Below are 20,651 nucleotides of genomic sequence, written 5' to 3'. Positions count from 1 at the left end.
CAACGCCTCCTACCTCACCCTGACTCTCAGCTGCTGATCTTGCTCCTATTTTCTTGAGAAAATAGACACAGTCAGAGGAGAACTTCCGTGAGCCCTCCCCCGACCCCGGATCCGTGCCTGCTCCCACCTGTGCCATCCTCTCTGCCGGGCTTGGAGTATACACAGGAAACACCACCACTTTGTACTGCACCCCCATTGCCTTCGCCGCCCCAGCAACCCTCCCACTTCTCTCCTGCATTATCATTTTTTCTCTCTTCCGTTCTCCTCAGCACACAAATATGCTATTATTTCTCCCATCTTTAAAAGCAAAGTAAAACAAAAGCGAACCAAAATCAAACCCAAAATAAAAAACCTCTCTTGACTTCATACCTTCCTCCAGCTAACTGCCCATTTCACAGCTCCCGTTTACAGCACAATGCATCAGGAATTGTCTATCCCAGAGATTGTCAAACGTGTTTGACTCATGTGTCCCTAAAAGAATTTTGGAAAATTATGCACTCCCATCACATTCTTAAGTTAACATCTCAAATTGTTCACTGTAAGTTTAAATAGCTGCAAAGGAAGTATTTGGTAAATATTAAACTTTTAAAGGAAAATATTAACACACACTTTTAAAAGTATCCAGTTGAATTTAAATACCAGAGCATTCTCATGCCTACTGTTCACTTTTTAAAAATATAAACAAGCTCTTCTTTAACAATCAGAAATTTTACGTAATTCCTTGTATTCCTTGAAATCATATTTCCATTCCATTTTCCTCCTCCTAGAATTTTATCTGAATGGAGATGAAATGATTGAGAGTCTTTTATTGATCACCCTATCATACATGTCCAGCAAAAATATGTATAGAAATAGAAATGTTTCCTGTATGCATATGGTTCTAAGTATTAAGAAATTCCATCTGAAATGAATGCTCATTATAATTACTAGTAGTACACAACTGATCTAAATAACTAATATGTTATGGGTTTTAAAATGTAATTCCTAAACATTAAAAGTAAAATTTTATTGGAAATTCATCTTATAATGAGGTTTGTGAAGATTTTATTTTAGTTAGTCCATGTATCTATTGATATATATTTATTACTAGAATGAGACAGAGTTAAGCATCAATTCTGTTCCATTTTTCATATTTACAGTTGTCAGCACCAAGAAACCTTTTTCTCAAAAATCATTAGTTGGGAAAAGAAAAGTTTCTTATGGGAATGTGACTTCAATTCTTAGAACTTAGAACCACATAGTGGACTATCATTAAAATTATTTCTAAGGATCTATCATCTCCTAGCTAATAAGTTAGGGGCTTAGTTTGGGGCATGAGGTGCGCATCAGACTCTCCAGTGGAGATGTCAAGTTAACCCATCCTCTGACTCCTGTGCCGAGAATGGTGGTGCTGCAGGCAGGGTCAAGATGAGAGCCGTGTGCCAGAGGTATGAGAGACATGGCTGGGATGGCCTGGAGAGATTGCCAGTGGAAAGGAATGAACACTGCACTAGGAGTCAAAAGACATGGGGTCTAGTCACATGACAAGTTATAAAACCTCTCTGAGCCTCAGTCTCCCCTTCTCCCTTTCATGTGGGCCCACAGAATCTGAAGGCAGGGGAAACTCTTTCACTGGGAACACAGATTTTTTTAGTTCTTTAACTTCACAGAAGAGCAAAATAGGACAGATCCCTCAGTCACACACTGAATTTTATTTCACACAGAGATAGGTTTTCATTCATACAGCAAATATTTACTGAGGTTCTATGATGTTTCTATACCTCCGTTGCTAAGTGGACAATGAAGCAGAAAGTTATAAAGTTCACAGTCTACTGTAGATTTAAAAGTGGATCCACTTTCCTTTTCCATCTTCTAGTCCATCAATCAAGTCTCTGGGGCTGAATATCAAGTTGGTATCATAATACCAGTATTCCAATCTGGAGCCCTGAGACTACCTAGCTCCATGCTTCATGTGTACAGCATTCCTTCAGATCCTCTGTGCACCAATTCAAACCTCTACCCTACCTTTATTCACTCCCTCAAAATAGCTGCATATGTGTCTGTATCTGTCACTAGATTGTAAAATCTTTGGCAAATAAGAAACAACTGCAATTTAGTTCTATTCCCAGCACTTTAGCACAGTAATTGATAAACAGAAATGTTCAATGACTGCTTTTTTAATATATTTACTCTTGAAGCTGGAAAATCCCTTATTCATTTGTTTAAAATTATCATTGATTGCCTACTACATGCTGGGCTGTGTTTTAGAGATGGGACTGAACCAAAGAAACAGGCAAGCTTGATCCCTGCTTTCATGACACCTTCTGGTTGGGGGAGGGGACAGGGGGCAAGAAACCAACAATAGGTAAAAAAATAATATGAAAAATAGCAGACGGTGATTAAAATAGGGTGCTAGAGCAGCAAAGGCCTGAGTTTATACTTCTTTATACTGGAAGATCGGGGAAGGCCTCTCTGCAGATATGTTAGTTAATCAGAGATCTTAGGGTCAAGAATGAGTCATGGGGGGAAGGTCACAGGGAAGGCATTCTAGGAAGAAGGAACAGAGAGTGCAGAAGCCCGCAAGCAGAAAAGATTGATGAGTTCAGCTAACCACTCCACCAAGCAGTTAAAGTCATATTATTCCTGTTTCAAAGGAGAGACAATCAAGTCTACGAGGGATACAGTGATTTTCCCACCTTTCACAGAAGTGACTGCCAAGTTGGGAGGTAAGTATGATCAGAAAATATTTTTACTTAAGGGGTTTGCAGACATTTATCAAAGCAGTTCACTCCTCAGAGCTATAGAAAAGAGAGAGCCTGATTGAACTTGAGCCAAAAGAGGCTTTCTCTTCTCATTCTATACTCTGCCACTGAGCCATCTGTCTCATCCACTTTTTGTGGCTTCCTCCACCTCCATCACCTCCAGGTTATTAACTCCCAAGAGTCTATCTCCAATCCAGATGTCTTTTCTGATTTAGAGGTTCTGGCCCCCAATTAAAATGAAAGTCCTTTTCTACATTGTTGTATGTCTAAAATCAAAGCATTGTCTGGCACATAGGAGAGACTCAATAAAAATTGTTGAATGAATGAATGAATGAATGAATGAGCAAGCTACAGACCCACTTACCCAACTATTTACGGGACATCTCCACTTCAATGTCCCACAAGCACCTCAAGTTCAAAATATCCAAACAGAACTCATCATCTCTACCAATCCTTCTCCAAAACTGCCCTTTCCCTGTGTTGCCTCTCTCTTTGAGATCAGAACACACTCCAACCAATTGCACAAGCCAGAAACCTGGGCATCATCTTTGATTTCTTCTCTCCCTGTGTTAGTTCGCTAAAGTTGCCAAAATGCAATATACCAGAACTGGGTTAGCTTTTACAATGGGGATTTATTAATTTAAAAGCTTACAATTTTGAGGCGATGAAAATGTCCAAATCAAGGCCTCATCAAGACAATACCTGGACTCTGAAGACAGGCTGCTGGCGATCCTCAGCTCCTCTGCCACGTGGTAAGGCACATGGCAGGTCTGCTGGTCTCTCCCTTCTCTCCCAGGTTTCGTTGCTTTCTGCTTGCGGCTTCTCCTGAGCTCCTACGTGTGTCCTTCTCTCTCAGTTCTGTCTCTTTCTCTCTGTCTTTCATCTTTTCATAATGGACTCCCAGTAAGAGGATCAAAACCGACTTGGGGCATGCCTCAACCGAAATAACCTAATCAAGGAATGGATTAGCTTTAAGAATGTGATCTTTTCTGGGGTCCAAAAAACCTCCAACCATCACACCCATGTTCCCCTGTGTCTAACTGGTGATCAAGTCCTCATAATTCTAGCTCTTTATATTCCTAAAACCCTTCCCTACTTCTCTATCCCTTCTAGGTATGGTTTGACAGAACTCATCACTTCTCCCCTGGGTTATCACACTGGTCACCTAACTGGTCTCACTGCTTTCTGTTCTCCTATATAAAACCCTCTTCAATCTATTCTACACAATGCCCACCAGAGTGGTATTTATTTTATTTTATATTTTTAAATTTTAAAAGTTAAATTTTCATTCTAAAAATGTGGCTAATAGAGGAAAACTTGGAAAAGAAAACAGAAGTCTTCTGTAATGCCGCAATGCAGAGGTACCTAGTTACTTTTTTGGTATAGCTCCTCCCAGTAGTTTTGCTGCACACAAAATCTCTCTCTCAACTCCTTCCTTCCCTCCTTCCTTCCTTCCTTCCTTTCTTCCTTCCTTCCTTCCTTCCCCCTTCTTTCTTTCTTTCTCTTTATTTCTTTCAAAACAAAACCAGAATTACATTGAATTTAAGCTTTGAATTATTCTTTTTTTGTTGACATTTTATTCTGAATACTTTCCTACACATTTAAATATCATTGAATGCATTTGAATGTTCCCAATTTTTCCATCGATTAATTGGATATATCATAATTTATATAATCATTTTCTGATTATTTAACATTTAGATTATTTCCTATTTCATTATTATCAGTCTTTAAAGTACATTCTTGTACAGATCTTTGTCTTCAAAGATTATTTGCTTTTGGTAAATTCCTAGAAGTAAAATTACTAGATCATATTATGTGAACATGCTTAAGGCCCTTGATAACTTTGCCAAGTTGTCTCAAAGTAACTTTTACAAATTGCAAATCTAATCATATTATTCTCTTTGTAAACTCTATAAGGAAGGATTTCAGAGAATAGTTCAGACTTCTTAGGTAGGTATACAAGACTTCATAATATAGCCTCTACTTATTCTCAATTACCTCTCAACTTCACCTTCAACTTCCACCACTTATCTCAACCACATTCCCCTTATTTCAGCCACATTAAACTACTTATCCACTCATGAAATGTGCCAGGCCTTGGATGTGGTTGTGTTCTCTGCCTAGAACACCATGCTCCCTTTCCTTCATCTAGCCAACTCCAACTTGTCGTTCAAAATTCAGCATCCAAGTATCATCTATGTTAGATATAATAAAATATGTTCTATTTAAATGCTTACACTGAGTCAAATTCTAGGGTTAAAAATTATTTCATTTATTCATGACAACAATTTTGCATAGGTATTGTTATCTCAATGTCCAACAAATTGAGGTGCAATTAGTGAGTGGCTCATGTGGTTAAGTGGTCAAGTGCAGATTTAAATCCAGGTTTATCTGACTGCAAAGCACATGTTCTTTATCATTGCAGTTTGCTTCCTCTCTGACCTTCATGTCTATTTAGATTCTTCTTCTCTGGGTTCTCATCATATTTTGTGGGTTCATATATCTGTCTCCCTCATGAGACTGTAAATTACTTGAGGGCAGGAACTATGTCTAATTCACAATGTGGGAGTTCAATGAATATTTGTTGAATGAATGATGAATAAAGAAGCACTGGCTGTGCTCTTATAACTTTGACCTAGGTTTTCCTTAATTTCCTTTGCTGTCACTGATGATGGTTTTATGAGCTTGTCTCCTTGGGGGATCACCACTCATTTCCTCTGAAGTCTTGATTCATGCTGGGGTCCTCCAACTAAGCAGAAGTGATATCATGTTCATAGAACTATTCTGCCAATAAAGGTGGACCCCCAGTAAGCATCCTGTGAATCAAAGAGAACAAGAAAGATGTTGAGCAGAGTGCCACTACAAAGTTTCTATTTGCCCATGCATGCCAGAGTAATGAACAGAAAGGAAACACAAAAATAGAAGGCAGAGACTTAATGGGTTGGAAAGAGCATCCTGTGTACGGCAGGAACTAGCCTCAAAGGATGAAAAGCAAAATGAAAACTATGAACACTTGGCATGAGAACCTTGACTGGATTTGAAGAGATTAGGTCCACAGAAACCTCAGGTCTACTGAGACTCTCCAGCTGATGTCATGATAGATATATGCACAAAACTCAGTTCAGCCCCTCTGCCCAAAACACAACCCAAGAACACCGTTGTCATGACTTAGGTTTAATGGATTCTGCCCCCCGTAACAGGGACCTTCCACAGGGAGTATTTCTGACTGAGAGCTGCTTGGACCACATAATCCACAGTTTGGTCACCAAAGTGGCAATTATCCTTTACTTCCCCCTCACCACTCCCACCACAACATTGCTGCATCTCCATAAATTCGACCTAACGGCTTGTGTCGCCCACTCCAAAGAAGCAGCGTGAACATGCACATACATGTATATACATGGACACACACATACATATTTCTGCATAGAAAACAAAAGAGAGACTCGCTAGTCATTTATTCAATAAAAAAATATTTATTGAATACCTACTCTGTGCTGGGCACCATGCTCCTTTCTACAAATAGAATGAAGAATAAAACACTGTCACCACTCTCAAGGAGTTCACAATCAATAGGTGAGACAGGCAAAGTAACTATACTATAGTACAAAACTTGTCAGAGCAAGAAGGCAGTGGAAGGCCAGCAAAGTCATGGAGCCCAGCCACAGGGCTCAGAGTTTTCCCAGTGAAAGTGGAGGTTGAGCTTTCTGAAATCTTTAAGTCTTTAAAAAGAGAATAACATGATTAAATTGCAGGGCCCAAGGTCTATTCAATCTCCTGGGACTCCTTGCTTAGCAGGAGAAAACACAAACTAGAGGCTAGGGCACAGGGGACTCCCACAGAAAATACAAGCCCTGCTGTGGATAAGCTACCAATTAAACAACTATAAACCACACAAGCTCAGACTTTCAGTTTCAGAAAATGAAAATTAAAACCCAAAGAGAAATCAGGAAAATGGTAGATGAACACAACGAGATCATCAGTAGAGAGATGGAAATTATGAAAAGGAAGCAAACAGAACTGAAGACCATAGTAACAGAAATTAAAAATTCCCTTAAGGAGCCCAACAGAAGATTGGAGCTGGCAGAAGAAAGAGAAGATAAGACAATTGAAGAAAGAACAAAGAAAAGTGAACAGAGCCTGTGAACCTGTGGGACACCATCAAGCATAACAATACGCATTGTGGGAATCCCAGAAGAAGAAAGGGACAGAGAGAATATTCAAAGAAATAATGGCTGAAAATTTCCCAAATTTAATGAAAGACACAAATATACACATTCAAGATGCTCAATGAACTCCAAACAGGATAAACCCAAATAGACCCTCAATGTGCCACATTATAATCAAACTGTCAAATGACAAAGATAAAGAGAGAATTCTGAAAGCTACAAGAGAGAAGCAACATGTCACATACAAGGGAGCCTCAGTAAGATAAAGTGCTGATTTCTCATCTGAAACCTCAGAGGCAGGAAGTCCATGGGGAGACATATTTAAAGTATAGAAAGCAAAATATTGCCAACCATGAATTCCGTATTCGGCATAACTGTCTGTCAAAAATGAGGGAGGAATTTAGACATTCCCAGATAAACAAAATCTGAGGGACTTTGTAACTATTAGATTAGTCCTTCCAAAAATGCTGAAGGGAGTTTTTCAGGTTGAAAGGAAAGGACACTAGACAATTGACTGAAGTCACATGAAGAAATACAGATTCTGGTAAAGATAATGACATGGATAAATATAAATACCAGTACCACAGTACTTTTGATTTGTGATTCCACTTTTTACTTCCTACAGGATCTAAAAGGCAAATGCATAAAATGTAGTGATACATCAATGGTTTTGGACTCATAAAATATAAATATGTAATTTGTGACAAGAACCACTATGGAGGAATATAGTTTATGTATGCTATTGAAGTTGTTATATTGGTATCAAAACAAACAAGATTCTTATAGATTTAGGATGTTAAATTTAAGCCCCATAGTAACCACAAAGAAAATTTCAGAGGATGTGAAAACTCGTAGTGACAGAAAGTAGAGTACAGGTTACCAGGGAAGGGGCAATGGGGGAGGGGGGTATGTAAAGTGACGGTAGGGTTTCTTACATTTCCAAAGAGCAAGGCTATTCACTTATGTAACCACCTTAAGTACAATTATCAAGTTCAAGAAATTTCAGTCTATATTACAATTTTTCATATGTCCCAATATTGTTCTTTGGGGCATTTTCTCCTCCATTATTAGATCCAGTGCAGGATCATGTATTTCATTTAGTTGTAATTATCTCTTTAGTAATTTTTTTTTTAATTGTGGGCCAGACCTTTACATGTGTAACTAAGAGGTTACCGATGTCTTCGCAATTTGTTCATATTGGAAGGGAGTGGCTGGGGAGGATGGCACATCTCTACAGAATTTGCAGGTTCATGGAGCAGAGTGGGGGTAGTTCTCAAACTTTATTGTGGATATGAATCACCTGGGGATCTTGGTAAAAGGAAGATTCTGATTTCATAGGTCCAAAGTGAGGACTGATGTGAGTGTTGTGGGATGTGGATGGTGCTGTCTGTGCACCAGACTTAGTAGAATCTCATGAGCAAGGACAGAGGTATGCGAAAGCATATATTATAAATCTCTTCTTTATATAGTAGCAATTCAAGGTGCAGAGAAGTTAAGAAACTTGTCCAAAGGCACAGTCAGTAAGTGACAGAGCCAAGACTGCAAACCGTATCTGACTTCAGAGACCTTGTTTCTTTCTACCACATCATGCCGCCTAACATAAAGTCACGGATATTATGAGGTGCAGCTCTGTCTTCCCCTATGTCCCCATAAAATGGGGTTATTTCTTCTAGAGACAAGTTTAGTCTGTCAAGTACTACTGGGAAGCTATGATGGAAAGACTGGGGTCCTGTTCTGAGGGTACTTGGGTTCTGCTCTCCACAGTTCCTCTGCTAAATTGCTGTGTGATCCTCCCCCACCCCCACTCCCAATCCCAGCAAGTTATTTGACTTTCTAGACCTTTGTTCCCCCAGAATTGAAGGGAAAATTTGGACTCTAGCCTTATGGAATCTCCCTGGCTGCAACCTGTGACCCAAAGGTACATTCCCACTTGGAGGAAAATGCTGAGAAATTGCTGAGCTAGCACAGGGGCCTCAGTGGGTTGAGGGGCTGCCAGAATGGGGCTTGCCTTGCTTAGCAGTGGAGAGCTAGCTGACTTTGGTGGTAGGAAAGAAACTGTGAGCCCCAGTAGCTTATTCTCTGTCCTTGAAATCAAATGAGAGTTTGCCCAGCTGGATTTTGAAATTGCTTGGGACTGATGACTCCTTTTTCTTCTTTTTTCTTACTTTCTGAATAGGCATGTCTATTAACTGTTGTCTGTTATCCTATGCCTGTCCTACCATCCTGTTTGGGAGCAGATAAATTGTTTCACAGGTACACAGATGGAAAACAATTTTGTCTTGGGATGGATTGTACCCAGAGCTTCATCCATACCTGATTTAATGATGCAGTTTAGATGATAAGATGTGGGACTTTTGAGCTGATAAGAGGTAGGTGATATTTTGGATTTCGATGACTTTGGGGGATGTTGGGATAGGGTGAATGTATTTTGCATGTGGGATAGACTTGAATCTTTGGGGGCCAGTGAGTGGACTGTGGTAGGCAGAATGGTCCCTCAAAATGTCCACGCTCTAATCTCTGGAATACGTTGCATATGTCACATTACATGGCAAAGGAGAATTAAGATAGCAGTGAGAACTAAATAAATTAATCAGCTGACCCTAAAATAGGGAAATTATCCTGGTGAGCTCAATGTCATCACAAGAGTCTTTCACTATAGAACAGAGAGGCAGAAGAGTAGAACCAGAGATGACTGAGTGAGAAGGACACAGCCTGTCATTGCCGGCGTTGGAGATGGAGGAGGGGAGCCACAGGTCAAGGAATGTGGGCGGCCTCTAGAAGCCGGAGAAAGCAAGGGAACGGATTCTCCCCTAGAGCCTCCAGAAGGAACACAGCCCTGCCAACCTCTCAATTTTAGCCCAGTGAGACCCATTTCAGAGTTCTGACCTCCAGAACTGTAAGATAAATACATATGCATGTTTTTTAAGCCACTAAATTTGTGGTAACTCATTACAGCAGCAACAGAAAACTAATACAAGTCTGACACTGCAATTCACTGTTTGTGGATCTTGGCCAGGTTGCTTCCTCTTTGCATTCCCTTAGTTTTCCTTTTTTTCTCAAAATAAGAACTGCTGTGAGGATCAAAAGTAACAGATAGGCAGAAATGCCTGGTGCAGGTGCTCAAGAAATGGGAATTTGCAGCTTCTCCTTTTCTTCCAGTTTGGGGAAACACAGGGAAGGAAAGCAGGAGCTGAATGCCATTCTCTGCAGCGTGCCCTTCTTCCTTTGATGTCAGCTGTGTAAAGGACTCCCTCACTGAACTCCCAAACACACCTTATCTAGAGCTCTCTGGCTCCTTATCTGCCCGCCTTCAGGGAACCCAAAGCTCCTACCTTCCCTGACAAAAATCCCCTTCAGAATACACAAGCTCTTTAGAAGGGTCTGAGACTAGGCCAGAAGCAGAGCCTTCCTCTGCAAACAGTTTTCAGAGATGAAAGAGCAGCTGAGACACCAGTATCTATACTTCAGCCACCCTCATTTCCCACTGAAAGATACAGGAGATGGGTGCCCTGAGGAGGGACAAACCCACTCAAAGAGGCCATGCCTGGGATCGCCCCCCTCCCACCCATACCCCAAGATAAGCATCCCCTGAACATTCCAGGCTTCCAATTCCTTAATTAGTTGTGTTACGAGCTTTTATTTAAAAAGCACATTTAATACATGTATAGTTTTGCAGATACAAGTTTTCACTTTGTATTCTACAAAAGTCTTTGAATATTCTTCTCTTTACAAAATGGAACCTTACAAAAATACTGACAATTTAATGTTTTTATACAGTTTTCTCTAGTTGCAGTTATTTCTCTCATTGTAAAACAATGTCTACCACAGAACTAAGATATTTTAGTTGATATTAAAAAAAATTAACTCGATGCTTTTTTTAAGCAGCTAATGTAAATAACACAGGTCAAGACACAGTTTATAATCATAGTGGATATAGCTAAAATTGTTTCAGAAATAATATTTTACATAGTTAACTTTTAATGTTTTATACATTATTTATATAATATTTATATATAAAAATCATAGCTTGCTATAGTTGAAATGAAAGGATGGATTCTGTAATAAGGATGTGCATGTGGTTGATCCATGTGGTTACATTTGGCCCTTTGAAAGGTTTGCATCCAAAATCTAAAAGCATTTCTTCCTTCTTTCTTTCCTCAAAGGTTCAGTAGAAGGGGTCCCTGTCTACTACTATCTAGAATGGGACCTTGCTTGGAAGGACTTATGGTTAGAGGATGAGGGGAAACTCTTCTTCGGAGATTTAACCCACGTGTTCTGCCCAGCAGAACCTACCAAGAACTGCCCTAGAGATCAACCCCAAGACAATAGTGCTTTAGCCAGCTCAGCAAACTCCCCAAGACCCTTCTCAGCTCCTTTATCTTCCAGGGCAGCCTGTTGGGCATGAGACCATCTGCTACTGCTGACTTTGAGTAGCCCAAAGTTTGGTTCACTCTTCATTCTGCCCCATTCAGTCTCCCATCTCGTGTACAGAAGGCTGCTTTTCATCAGAGGGCAGACACCTTTGCTCATCTCTGAACCCTCGAAGGAAATCCTGGTAGGTACACAGCAAGGATTTCACTGGAGAAGGCAGTAACTGAAATCTAACCATTTCTATGAGCATGCAAGTGACTGGTGATTGGTTGTACACAGTATCAGCATCCTGCAATTGATGTTTTAACATCACAGGATGATGTATCAAAAGAAGACAAATGAGGGCCCATATCCTCCGTTACTTCTGAGATTGTGCTCTTTGTGAAATTCACTCATCCACAACGAGTCTCCTAATCACTAAAGCAAGGGACTGAGTTTACTGGCCTCTGGGCCTGGGAAGTGATAAGGCCTTAGCATAAAGTATGTGGATTCAGGATCTGATAATTTGATTGAGCGAGCTTGCTCTTCCCTTCTATGTAAAAAGCAAACCTAAACAAGACAGACTTCCTGAATCAAAGTCACAGTAGAGAATGGAGTGGGGTGGGCAGAGAAGATGCAGGAAGGGAGCCCCTCAATGGCTATTTTCTTGATTCAGTGCTATTTCTGGCATCATGTGCTACAATGTGAATTTGTGCTTTTTCTCACAGGCCTGGGATTCCTTGGGTCACAAGGATGACCAGCAGACTCTACTTGAATCGTTTTAGTGTTTGTTCCAGAATGAGCCCGTGTTCACTAGAACATGAACACTTAAACCAATTGCACATCCAGGATTCCGGCACTTGGTGTTAGTTTGCTGCGGTTTCCACATAGGTGAACACTACCTATATTTTGGAAGGCCACAAGGTAAGACTTTTTTCTTTCTTTCTTTTTGAAAATCAGTCGGGCAAAAAGTTTTTCCCTACATTCTACTGTCTGATGAGATTGGAGAGCAGCAAGAAATTGCTGTCAGCAGTCATCTTACAAAAACAGCTCAAGAGGTGGGCAGCATCTACACCATGTGGTGGTGATTGTTCCTGTCAATAATGTCCACAGGTGAGAGGATTTCCTTCCTGATGGCAGAGGGAGGCAGAGAGAGTGTCGTCTTGGTCTTGAAGAGGTCAGACACGAAGAAAACCTGGAAGGACAGATCAGAGATCCAAATCAGTGATGGGCATCTGAGGGTTGGGGACAAGCAAAGGGAAGGTTGTAGGGGGATGGACTTTAGGAAAAGGAGGCTCCAAAGCATAGATCTTTGAACAGGGGAGGACCATGGAGATCATATAGTCCAGCTTTTCTTGTACAGAGGGAAACTGAGACCCAGAGAAAAGCAGTGACATGCCCCAGGTTGCACAGAAGCAGTAGAAGCAGAAGCCAGTTCAACTGACTCTCAATATCAGTGCTCCATATCTGCAACCTCCACTTCCTTATTTCCCAAAGCAAATGAATAGCAGTGAAATATGCATTCCTAAGCAAAGGAAGCAAGTCATAATTAGTCATTAATCCATGCTACTTTCCCTTTCCTCACAAAGGAATCTAGGGTGTAACCAAAAAGATTAGCCAATAGAAATTCCTATCAGCAGCAGTTGGAATAAGGAAGTGGTGGTGACCACTTTTTCCTGAAAATCAAGTGATATCATTTGATGGGGGTCAAGAAGCCAGTGTCTCTTGCTATGGGAGTCAGCAACTAACCCAGGGAAAAGATGAATGAAAAATTTCCTATCGCTCACTTCCCAGGTCGTTCCTTCTCCTGGCACATGAACTCATGGAGTCCTTCTTAGGATCACTGAGAAGCATTTATTGAACTCCCACTTGCAAGGGTATAAGGATGGCTCAGGCATAGTTCCTGTCTCAATAGCTTATGACAAAAGATTCAAGAACTTGATGAGTTGCTGAAGTAAGGAAAATTTATGCTTTGTATAAGATAGTAAAATAAATACACAGAAATCCATTTGAGCCATTTAGCAACAGGAGTTTGTATTAAGTAACCCTAAGCAGCAGCTATCAGTCATGTAATTTAATAGGAAACACATGGTTGGGCTTTGAATGGGGAATATAAACCACTTTCCAAGTTCTTATGCCCAACAGCTTTCTGAATTGAAAAGTCTTTGTCTTGAGGATGATAATGTGCTTACTAATAATGTGGACATTAATGACTTCATTCTGGACACATTGTAGGGAAGAAAATGAAGTCCTGAATAAGACTTCACCAAAACTACATCCTTAATAAGACTATTAGCCCAAGGCCTGCCTATAGTTGGGACTCGGGTCATTTCTTAAACTGATTTCCACAATGTCCCTTCTCTAGTAACACAACAATGAACAAAGGGCCACAAAAATCACAGCAAAAAATGAATAATGGTGGCTTTTACCCCAAGAGAGATGAACTGAGTGGCTAGAGAATATCACACACCCCCTTCAAAATCCTGACATCCCCTCAACTTACTGGCCTATGTCCCCAATTTAATTTTCTGGGCTCATATCCATTACATAGTAGGTTTTCAGTTTCCCAACTGCCATAGAGAAATAATATGGAGATGAAAGGCAATAAATTACATAAGAAGACTTAAAATTGTATGGCACATAATTCAATAAAAGTTGTTCCTTTTTGTAATGTCCTGGGTACCAAATTACTAGGCCTAGAGTAAGCTATGCTCTCTCATGCCTCCAAAAGATTGCTTGCCAGCTTTTCTTGTTGGATAGGAAGCTTCTCGAGGGTAAAGCCCCAGCACTAATTATCCTTTATCACTCACAGCACTAAGCATTCATTAGACTTTGCATACAGCAGGGGCTCAATAAATGTTTGTTGTTGAATTTCTGAACTCCTGTTGACTGGGAAGCAAGCACTCTGACCTTGGATCTTATGGGCACATGAACTGTGGCCTTCAGGGGGAACCACATGGTCACACACCACATGCACAGAGCCAAAAGGCAAGATGAAAAGTTGAGGCAGGTCCACCCGAAGCCCTCTCCAAACTGTATTTTGCTTTCAGTGTGACATGAGGTTACACAACCACTTTTTGGCATCATGAAATACGATCCTGCCAGAAGCAAACAGGGCTCAGTCCTCCTAATAATGCTCAAACAGCAGAACACAAAAAGGACTAGTAAAAGTGAAAACGTCTCGGCTTTGTGCAATTCCATTTCCTGCTGAAGATGATCTCCACCCAGAAAGAAAACGCAGAGTCCAGGCTGGGAAGGATCTATCCAAATTAAGTAGCTATCTTAGGTCGATGGAGCAAACCCACTCCCACCCCACAGTCTTACTCCTCTGATGAATAAACACACACGCTAGACAATAAAAACAGCTTCGGCAAACAAGAAATCTATACCCTAAGTGCCAAGAAGAGTTCTCAGTTACACTGTCCAAAGCCCTTGCTTATAATTCCATTGCAAATTATTCTTTGCATTTCATCAATTACTTTTTTGAAGGATGAATGCATGTACTCAGTAAACATCTACTGAGTATCTGCACTGTGCTAATCCCTGAGAATATAAAATTAGAGAGTCTTTTGCTTCACGGAGCTCAGGGACTGAAGAGGGAGAGAGCCAGGTAAACAGACAACTACAATACAGTGTTTTAAGAATTACAATAGAGGGAATCCAGGGTGTTAAAGAACCACAAAGATTGTGACATCTAACCCAGGGAAGGAGGGGAAGGCTTTAGAAGGCATCCCCCAAAGGGGATACATGTGAGTGTAGCTTTGAAAGGTAAGTAGGAGTGAGCCAGGTGGTAAATGTCAGAAATGTTGTTCTAGGCAGTGGAAGCTGCGTGCACAAAGGCACAGGAGTGAGAGTATGGTACGTTCAGGAAACGCAAGAAGCTCAGTATGGCTAGGGTGGAGCAGTCCATGAGGCTGGAATGGAGAGGGCCAGAGTTTGAAAAGCCTACCATGAATGTAAGGAGCTCAAACCTTATCCTTGTGGCCATAGGAGCCTTTGTCAAGGCTTAAGCAAGAAAGCATCATGTTGGGAAGGCTTGCATTAAGATCATGATGGCATTTAGAATGGAGAAGGAACTGGAAGAGTGCAGTGAACCCAAAGGCAGGGCCACCTGTCAGGACACTGCTGTAGAGCCTCGAAAAGGGCGAGTCCTGAGTAACAGCTATGCAGCAGAGACGAAGAAGAAGAGTTGGATTTTTGAGATGTTGAGGATAGAACTGCAACTAATTGAGGTGATGCGTAGGAGAGATGGTGGTGGTGGTGAGGGGTAATGCTTTTCATTCCAGTTCTGTTTAATTCTGGAGATCACTGCACCTGTTACCGTAAAAACTCTTACAGTTAGATAACTATGCAAGTGGACAAATTACAACTGCTTTCCTCTGCCTTCTAATATTTTGGTTCCCTCAGATATTGGAAGAAGTGGTTCTGACCTCCTCCCGAGTCAGGCTGCCAGGCCACTGTGGTCTGAGGATGTGACGTGACCTACTTTACTCAAGCACTCAGGACAATGTAGCTCTTCCTTCAAGAGTAGGACTACACACAGCCATTCATGGTGACGAGGAGATAAGAAATGTACAAGGATAGTGTTGTTACAAATAGTGATTGCTATTTGTCTACTACCAGGACCTTTGCATTGCCACCTCCCTCTCTCCCTCAAACACACACGGCCCTGGTAAAACACCTAAATGAGGGATACGATATAAATGGCAAAAATGTAGCATGTGCCTGGCACACGGTAAGAGGTTAGTAAATGGAAGCCATCATCTCCAGGTTGGGTGTTTGCTGTCCGCTTACACAAAGTAGGCTGCCAATAAAAGTAACCTCTCTCCTCCTGCCTCTTGTTTGGACAGGAAAAGAGAACTAGAAAAAAGGAAATGGGAACGACTGAAAATATGAATGTGCATGTGAAAACCTGTACAGATTCAAGCCGGACATGAAGCCCACAGGACAGATAGGATCTACTCTAAAAGTACTTTAATTTGCTGGGGTTATTTTTGGAGAATGAGTCGCAGCAACCAAGAAGAGATATGGGTCTCATGTCGCATTGCTGGCATCACCAGCGCCGGAGATTGCCGGCCTCCCTTGGAGCACACCCAGCCCCGTCCTGCTGGGTGGGTGCTGCCTGGCTGGAGCTCACCAAGCACCAAGCTGGCCAGAAATAAGAAGCCTGGTCAGTAGCCAGGTTTCCACTTCCATTGCTGTGAATGGCTGACTCAGCAAATTCTGAGGGTCACCAGGTCAAGGGCAGATTATGACAACAGAATTGTTCTTTAAATGTTTCTGGAGTCTTTGAGTGTTTCAACTGCTCAGAGTGTGTAAGTCACGCCCTTGAAGAGAGGAATCATGCCCTTATATACTGGGGTTTTTATAAGCTCCCTTTGAACTTAGATGCCATCTCAGTTCAAAAGCAGAAGAATTACAGAATCTTAGAACTGGAAGAAAATGGAGAGATCACTTATTAGAGTATTTCTCAAAGGAGAGTCCTCAGACCATCTATTTCAGGGTCACTTGAGTGCATCTTGAAAAAACAGATTCCTGGGCCCACCCCAGACCTACAGAAAGTGTGGCCTTGAATCTGCATTTTCAAAAACACTACAAGTGTCTGTTATGCAGACTCAAGTCAAGAGAACCATTTGTGGAAAGTGTATAGAGAGGAAAAGATGGTCTCAAATCCCAGACCTGCCATTGAATGGCTGTGTGTCTTGAATAAGCTGTAATTGCTTTGAGAGCAACTTCTTTATTCAACACCTGGGCATCCTGAGGCCTTCCTTGAGCTGCCCGTACCTTCTCTCCTTGGTACCCTTGATGAAATTTAATGGTCTTCCGTCACAGCACTAGGCCATAGGCTTTACTGCATCATGCCTTAAATACTATGTCATATTTCTCCTACGAGGCTGGGAGCCACTCAAGGGTATAGACTGCGTCAACTCACCTCTGTGCACAAAAGCCAGCAACTGCAGCCCTCAACAAATTTAGCCCACGCCCCTTTCTGAGTATCGAGACCAAGCCTGCTGCTCCTTTCGCATAGAGTCCCTCCAGTATGCCTAATCCTTGGGATTTGCTTTTGGCTTCCTGCTCTACCATACTGGACAATCTCACAGATTAAGGAAAGAATACTTCACTTTGGAAGAAAAAGACTTGGCATCTGGCTCACCCTCATGTCCTAAGTATACCAAGTGCTGTCTTTTGGCTGTATGGGAGTTACCTAATTACAAACAGTGCTTTTTGATCTCCATAAAGGGCATTCAGCAGCTTCTGGCTCTGGGAATTTGCCAGCCATCTGGCAAATTGAGTGATTTCTTGGTGTGTACCTGAAGGGAACACGATGTGGTGGAAAGAGTGTCACCTTGGGAGTCAGGAAGCAGCATCTAGTCTGAAGTTGCTATTGCTGAGTGACCCTCTTGTCTAGGCTTAAGTTTATATAAAATTAAGAAGCTAATGATTTCAGATGGTCGCTCTGCCCTGTATTTGTGTGCACGTGTTATTTAAAAAACAAAACAAAACAAAAAACATAGTTGAGTAAGGCTTAAATAAAAACATATGTGAAAACACTTCACACCCAGAGAATAGAGAGGACTGTTCAAATCCTACCTCAGTTACATGGCTAATGATCATCACTGCTCTTGAAGAATGCAAAGAAAACTAGTGCCACAAGAAGAAGGAAGGTTTGGAGCAGCAGGCAAGGAGTTGTGGGCAATACTGAAAGGAGAACGGGGATCTTACAGGAGGAACATGTAGGCTATCAAGAAGGGGGGTTTCTGGTGAGAAGGACCCACAGGGCTGACATCTGTCCATAGGGTGCTGGATTCTGGAAAAGCGGTACTAGGGGATGAGAAAGGCTAGACAAAGACAGGGGCCACTGCTCCCAGAATCCCTACAATTTTGAAGCTGAAAGGGAATAGGGGGCTGTTCTTTATTGAGCTCCCCTGCCCCCATTATCCTACAAGTTCTGGTCATTCTGAATTCCTAGGAAATCACAAAACATACCATGTTCCCATCCATCTCCATATCTTTGTCATTCCTTCCTTATCTTTTGTATCTCACAGTAAATATTCACCCATCTTTAGAGAATCACCTCCTCTAGGAATTCTTTCCAGTATCTCTGACCCTAAAGAAAAATGAACTATCTCCTTTTGTGTGCCTCACTGTCCCCAGTAGAGATTCTTAGCCTAGCAACTACACCATTTTATTGCACTTGTGTGTTTAGATGTCTGTCCCCACTAAATCTAATGGTTTTCAAATTGCAGGTTACAAGCCATCAGTAAGTTATGAAAGCAATTTACTGGGTGGTCGCCACCAGCATTTTTAAATACTAAATATTAATATATCAGAATGTATCATACACAGTATGGGTAAAGTCTTATTTTAAGGAATATTTGTTTTAGTTATTCCATAGTTGTAGAATATTTTATTTAGTTATGGTGAATCTCTATTGGATTCTGTGTAACGTGTATTTCTTATCATGGATTGTGGTCAAGTTGTGCAAGCTCTTCATGGACCAAGTCCTTTTTAGCTCTGAATTTTTAAAACAAAACATAGTACTTAACACAATGCACATTCAATAAATGTGAAACATGGTACATGTGCCAAGCATGATGTATCCTTATTTCATGGAATTCTCAATCCCTAAATCTGCCGACTTTACAGAATAGGAAAAAAGAGGCTCAGGAGGTGAAGTGATTTGCCCAAGATGCATAAGTGGCAGGAATATAGCTCCCCTGACTATGAACTGTAGAATGGGGATGATGATAGGCCCCATCCATCTTATAAGGCACACAAGAAAGGGACTGCAAAGATATGTTATCATCCACTGGGTCAGAGTTCATCTCTGCCTGTGCTTCCTTCTCCTTCCCACATCTCATCCCTGACACCCATGCCCACCTGACAGTGGCAAAGGGTGAGACTTTTGCAGGGCCAGAAGTGATTTGGGAGGTCATTTCATCCATTCCCCTGTGCCCAGGGAGCAATACAGTAAATCCATTGGCATCTCCCCTGTTAGAGAAGGAAGAGATCTTACACATCCCTGGCATAGACCAAGCACATGTTTGGAGTTTACTGTTTGGACCCTTTCAAGACAATAAGAGATAGGAATCAGGAGACCCGGAATCTGACTCCTACACTGATGCTAATTTGCTGTGTGTCCTTGGGCACGTCACAGCCCCTCTGTGCACCTCAGTTTCCTCATAAGGGGTTGTCATCACTGAATTCTTCTTCACACCAGCATTCTTGCTTGTCTCCCTTCCCAAGGTCACCTAACAGGGGCAGAGACAAAGAGTGCCTTCGCCCTCCCTACATCCTGGAGAGAGACTGCAGCACACAAAAGAGCAACTGCTTAGCTGAGGCCCACCCCCTCGGGAAGAGAAAAACCAGGAAAGTCTCTGCTGTGTGTTTATGAAACTGACGAGCAGCTGCTTCCTTTGCCGAATCCACAGCAATGGCGGCCCGGCCCTCCCCTGACCCCTCCCGGGGCCCCATAATTTGCCATCTGTTAGAGGGTCAGGGAGGAGGCAGCCAGAGATGCAAGCTGTCACCAGACAGGAAATGAACTGATGTCTGTCCCTTCGTCCCAGTCCCAAAGTTACTCAGGGGTTGGGTATGGTGAGCCCAACTGTAGAGTTCATGCCTTTGGTGGAGGTGATGTTGTGTGTGTGCTGGAGATGAGAGGGAGACTGTGAGGCTCGGTATGCACCTGCGTTTGCATTTGTGTGTCTGTCTGTCTGTGTCTGGTGTTTCTGAGGGCTGGTGAGAGAAGGAAAGAAAAGGGATGTCTAGGTGTCTGGGTATGACCACCTCTGGGTCGATCTGGGCTATGACCATCTGCCCCGTCAATGCCTCTGCCCACGTGTGCGAAGATGTACCTATCGGTGTGCAGGCCCACCTGACTCTACATACCCGTGCCTCTGTGTTGAGGCCATGACGCTGTCTGTTTTCTGTCTGAGCTGGGTTCCATTGTCTTCCCTCACCAGAAAGGGTTCAACCAGTGAGCAATGGGAGAGGCAACCGAACCTGCTCCAACTGGCATGTGATTTTTGTCCAGACAAGTCTGCTTGCCGTGACAGGACTTACCCCCAACAGACCTGGGTAAAAGTGCCCAAGGCTCTGCAGCGACTGAACCAACAGTTTAGAGAAATACGCTGCACCCACTAGGGATTTAAAGAGAGGCCACAATCCTCAAATAAAGGACACCTACACCAGCATTGCAGGGAGAGGGTTCCATTTGAGAAAACAGGTCCGGTTCAGTGACTACAAAGATCAGCCGTGCCACAGAAGCTCTGTGGGAAAAGGTCAAGGAGTTACTGGGCCTCTAAGAGCATCTCACAGATGAGGAAACCAGGAGCAGAGGGTAAGTGTCTTGCCTGAGGTCACGAGCTAATTCATCATTCATTAG

At 42.1% G+C, this 20,651-nt stretch overlaps 1 protein-coding gene across 1 annotated transcript in view; it reads right to left on the bottom strand.

Annotated features, from left to right (window-relative positions):
- Positions 1–10,530: 10,530 nt before the first annotated feature.
- The window catches only part of PLPP3 (phospholipid phosphatase 3), a 79,476-nt gene continuing 69,355 nt past the window's right edge, over positions 10,531–20,651 (bottom strand). Inside the window, exon 6 of the mRNA XM_037827112.1 lies at positions 10,531–12,458. Within this exon, the coding sequence (XP_037683040.1) occupies positions 12,333–12,458 (126 nt within the window). The 3' untranslated portion in view covers positions 10,531–12,332. The remainder of the gene's footprint in view (positions 12,459–20,651) is intronic.

Source organism: Choloepus didactylus, chromosome 2, assembly GCF_015220235.1.
Source record: "Choloepus didactylus isolate mChoDid1 chromosome 2, mChoDid1.pri, whole genome shotgun sequence".
Taxonomy (NCBI): Eukaryota; Metazoa; Chordata; class Mammalia; order Pilosa; family Megalonychidae; genus Choloepus; species Choloepus didactylus.
This window is presented reverse-complemented; position numbering and strand designations above follow the sequence as displayed.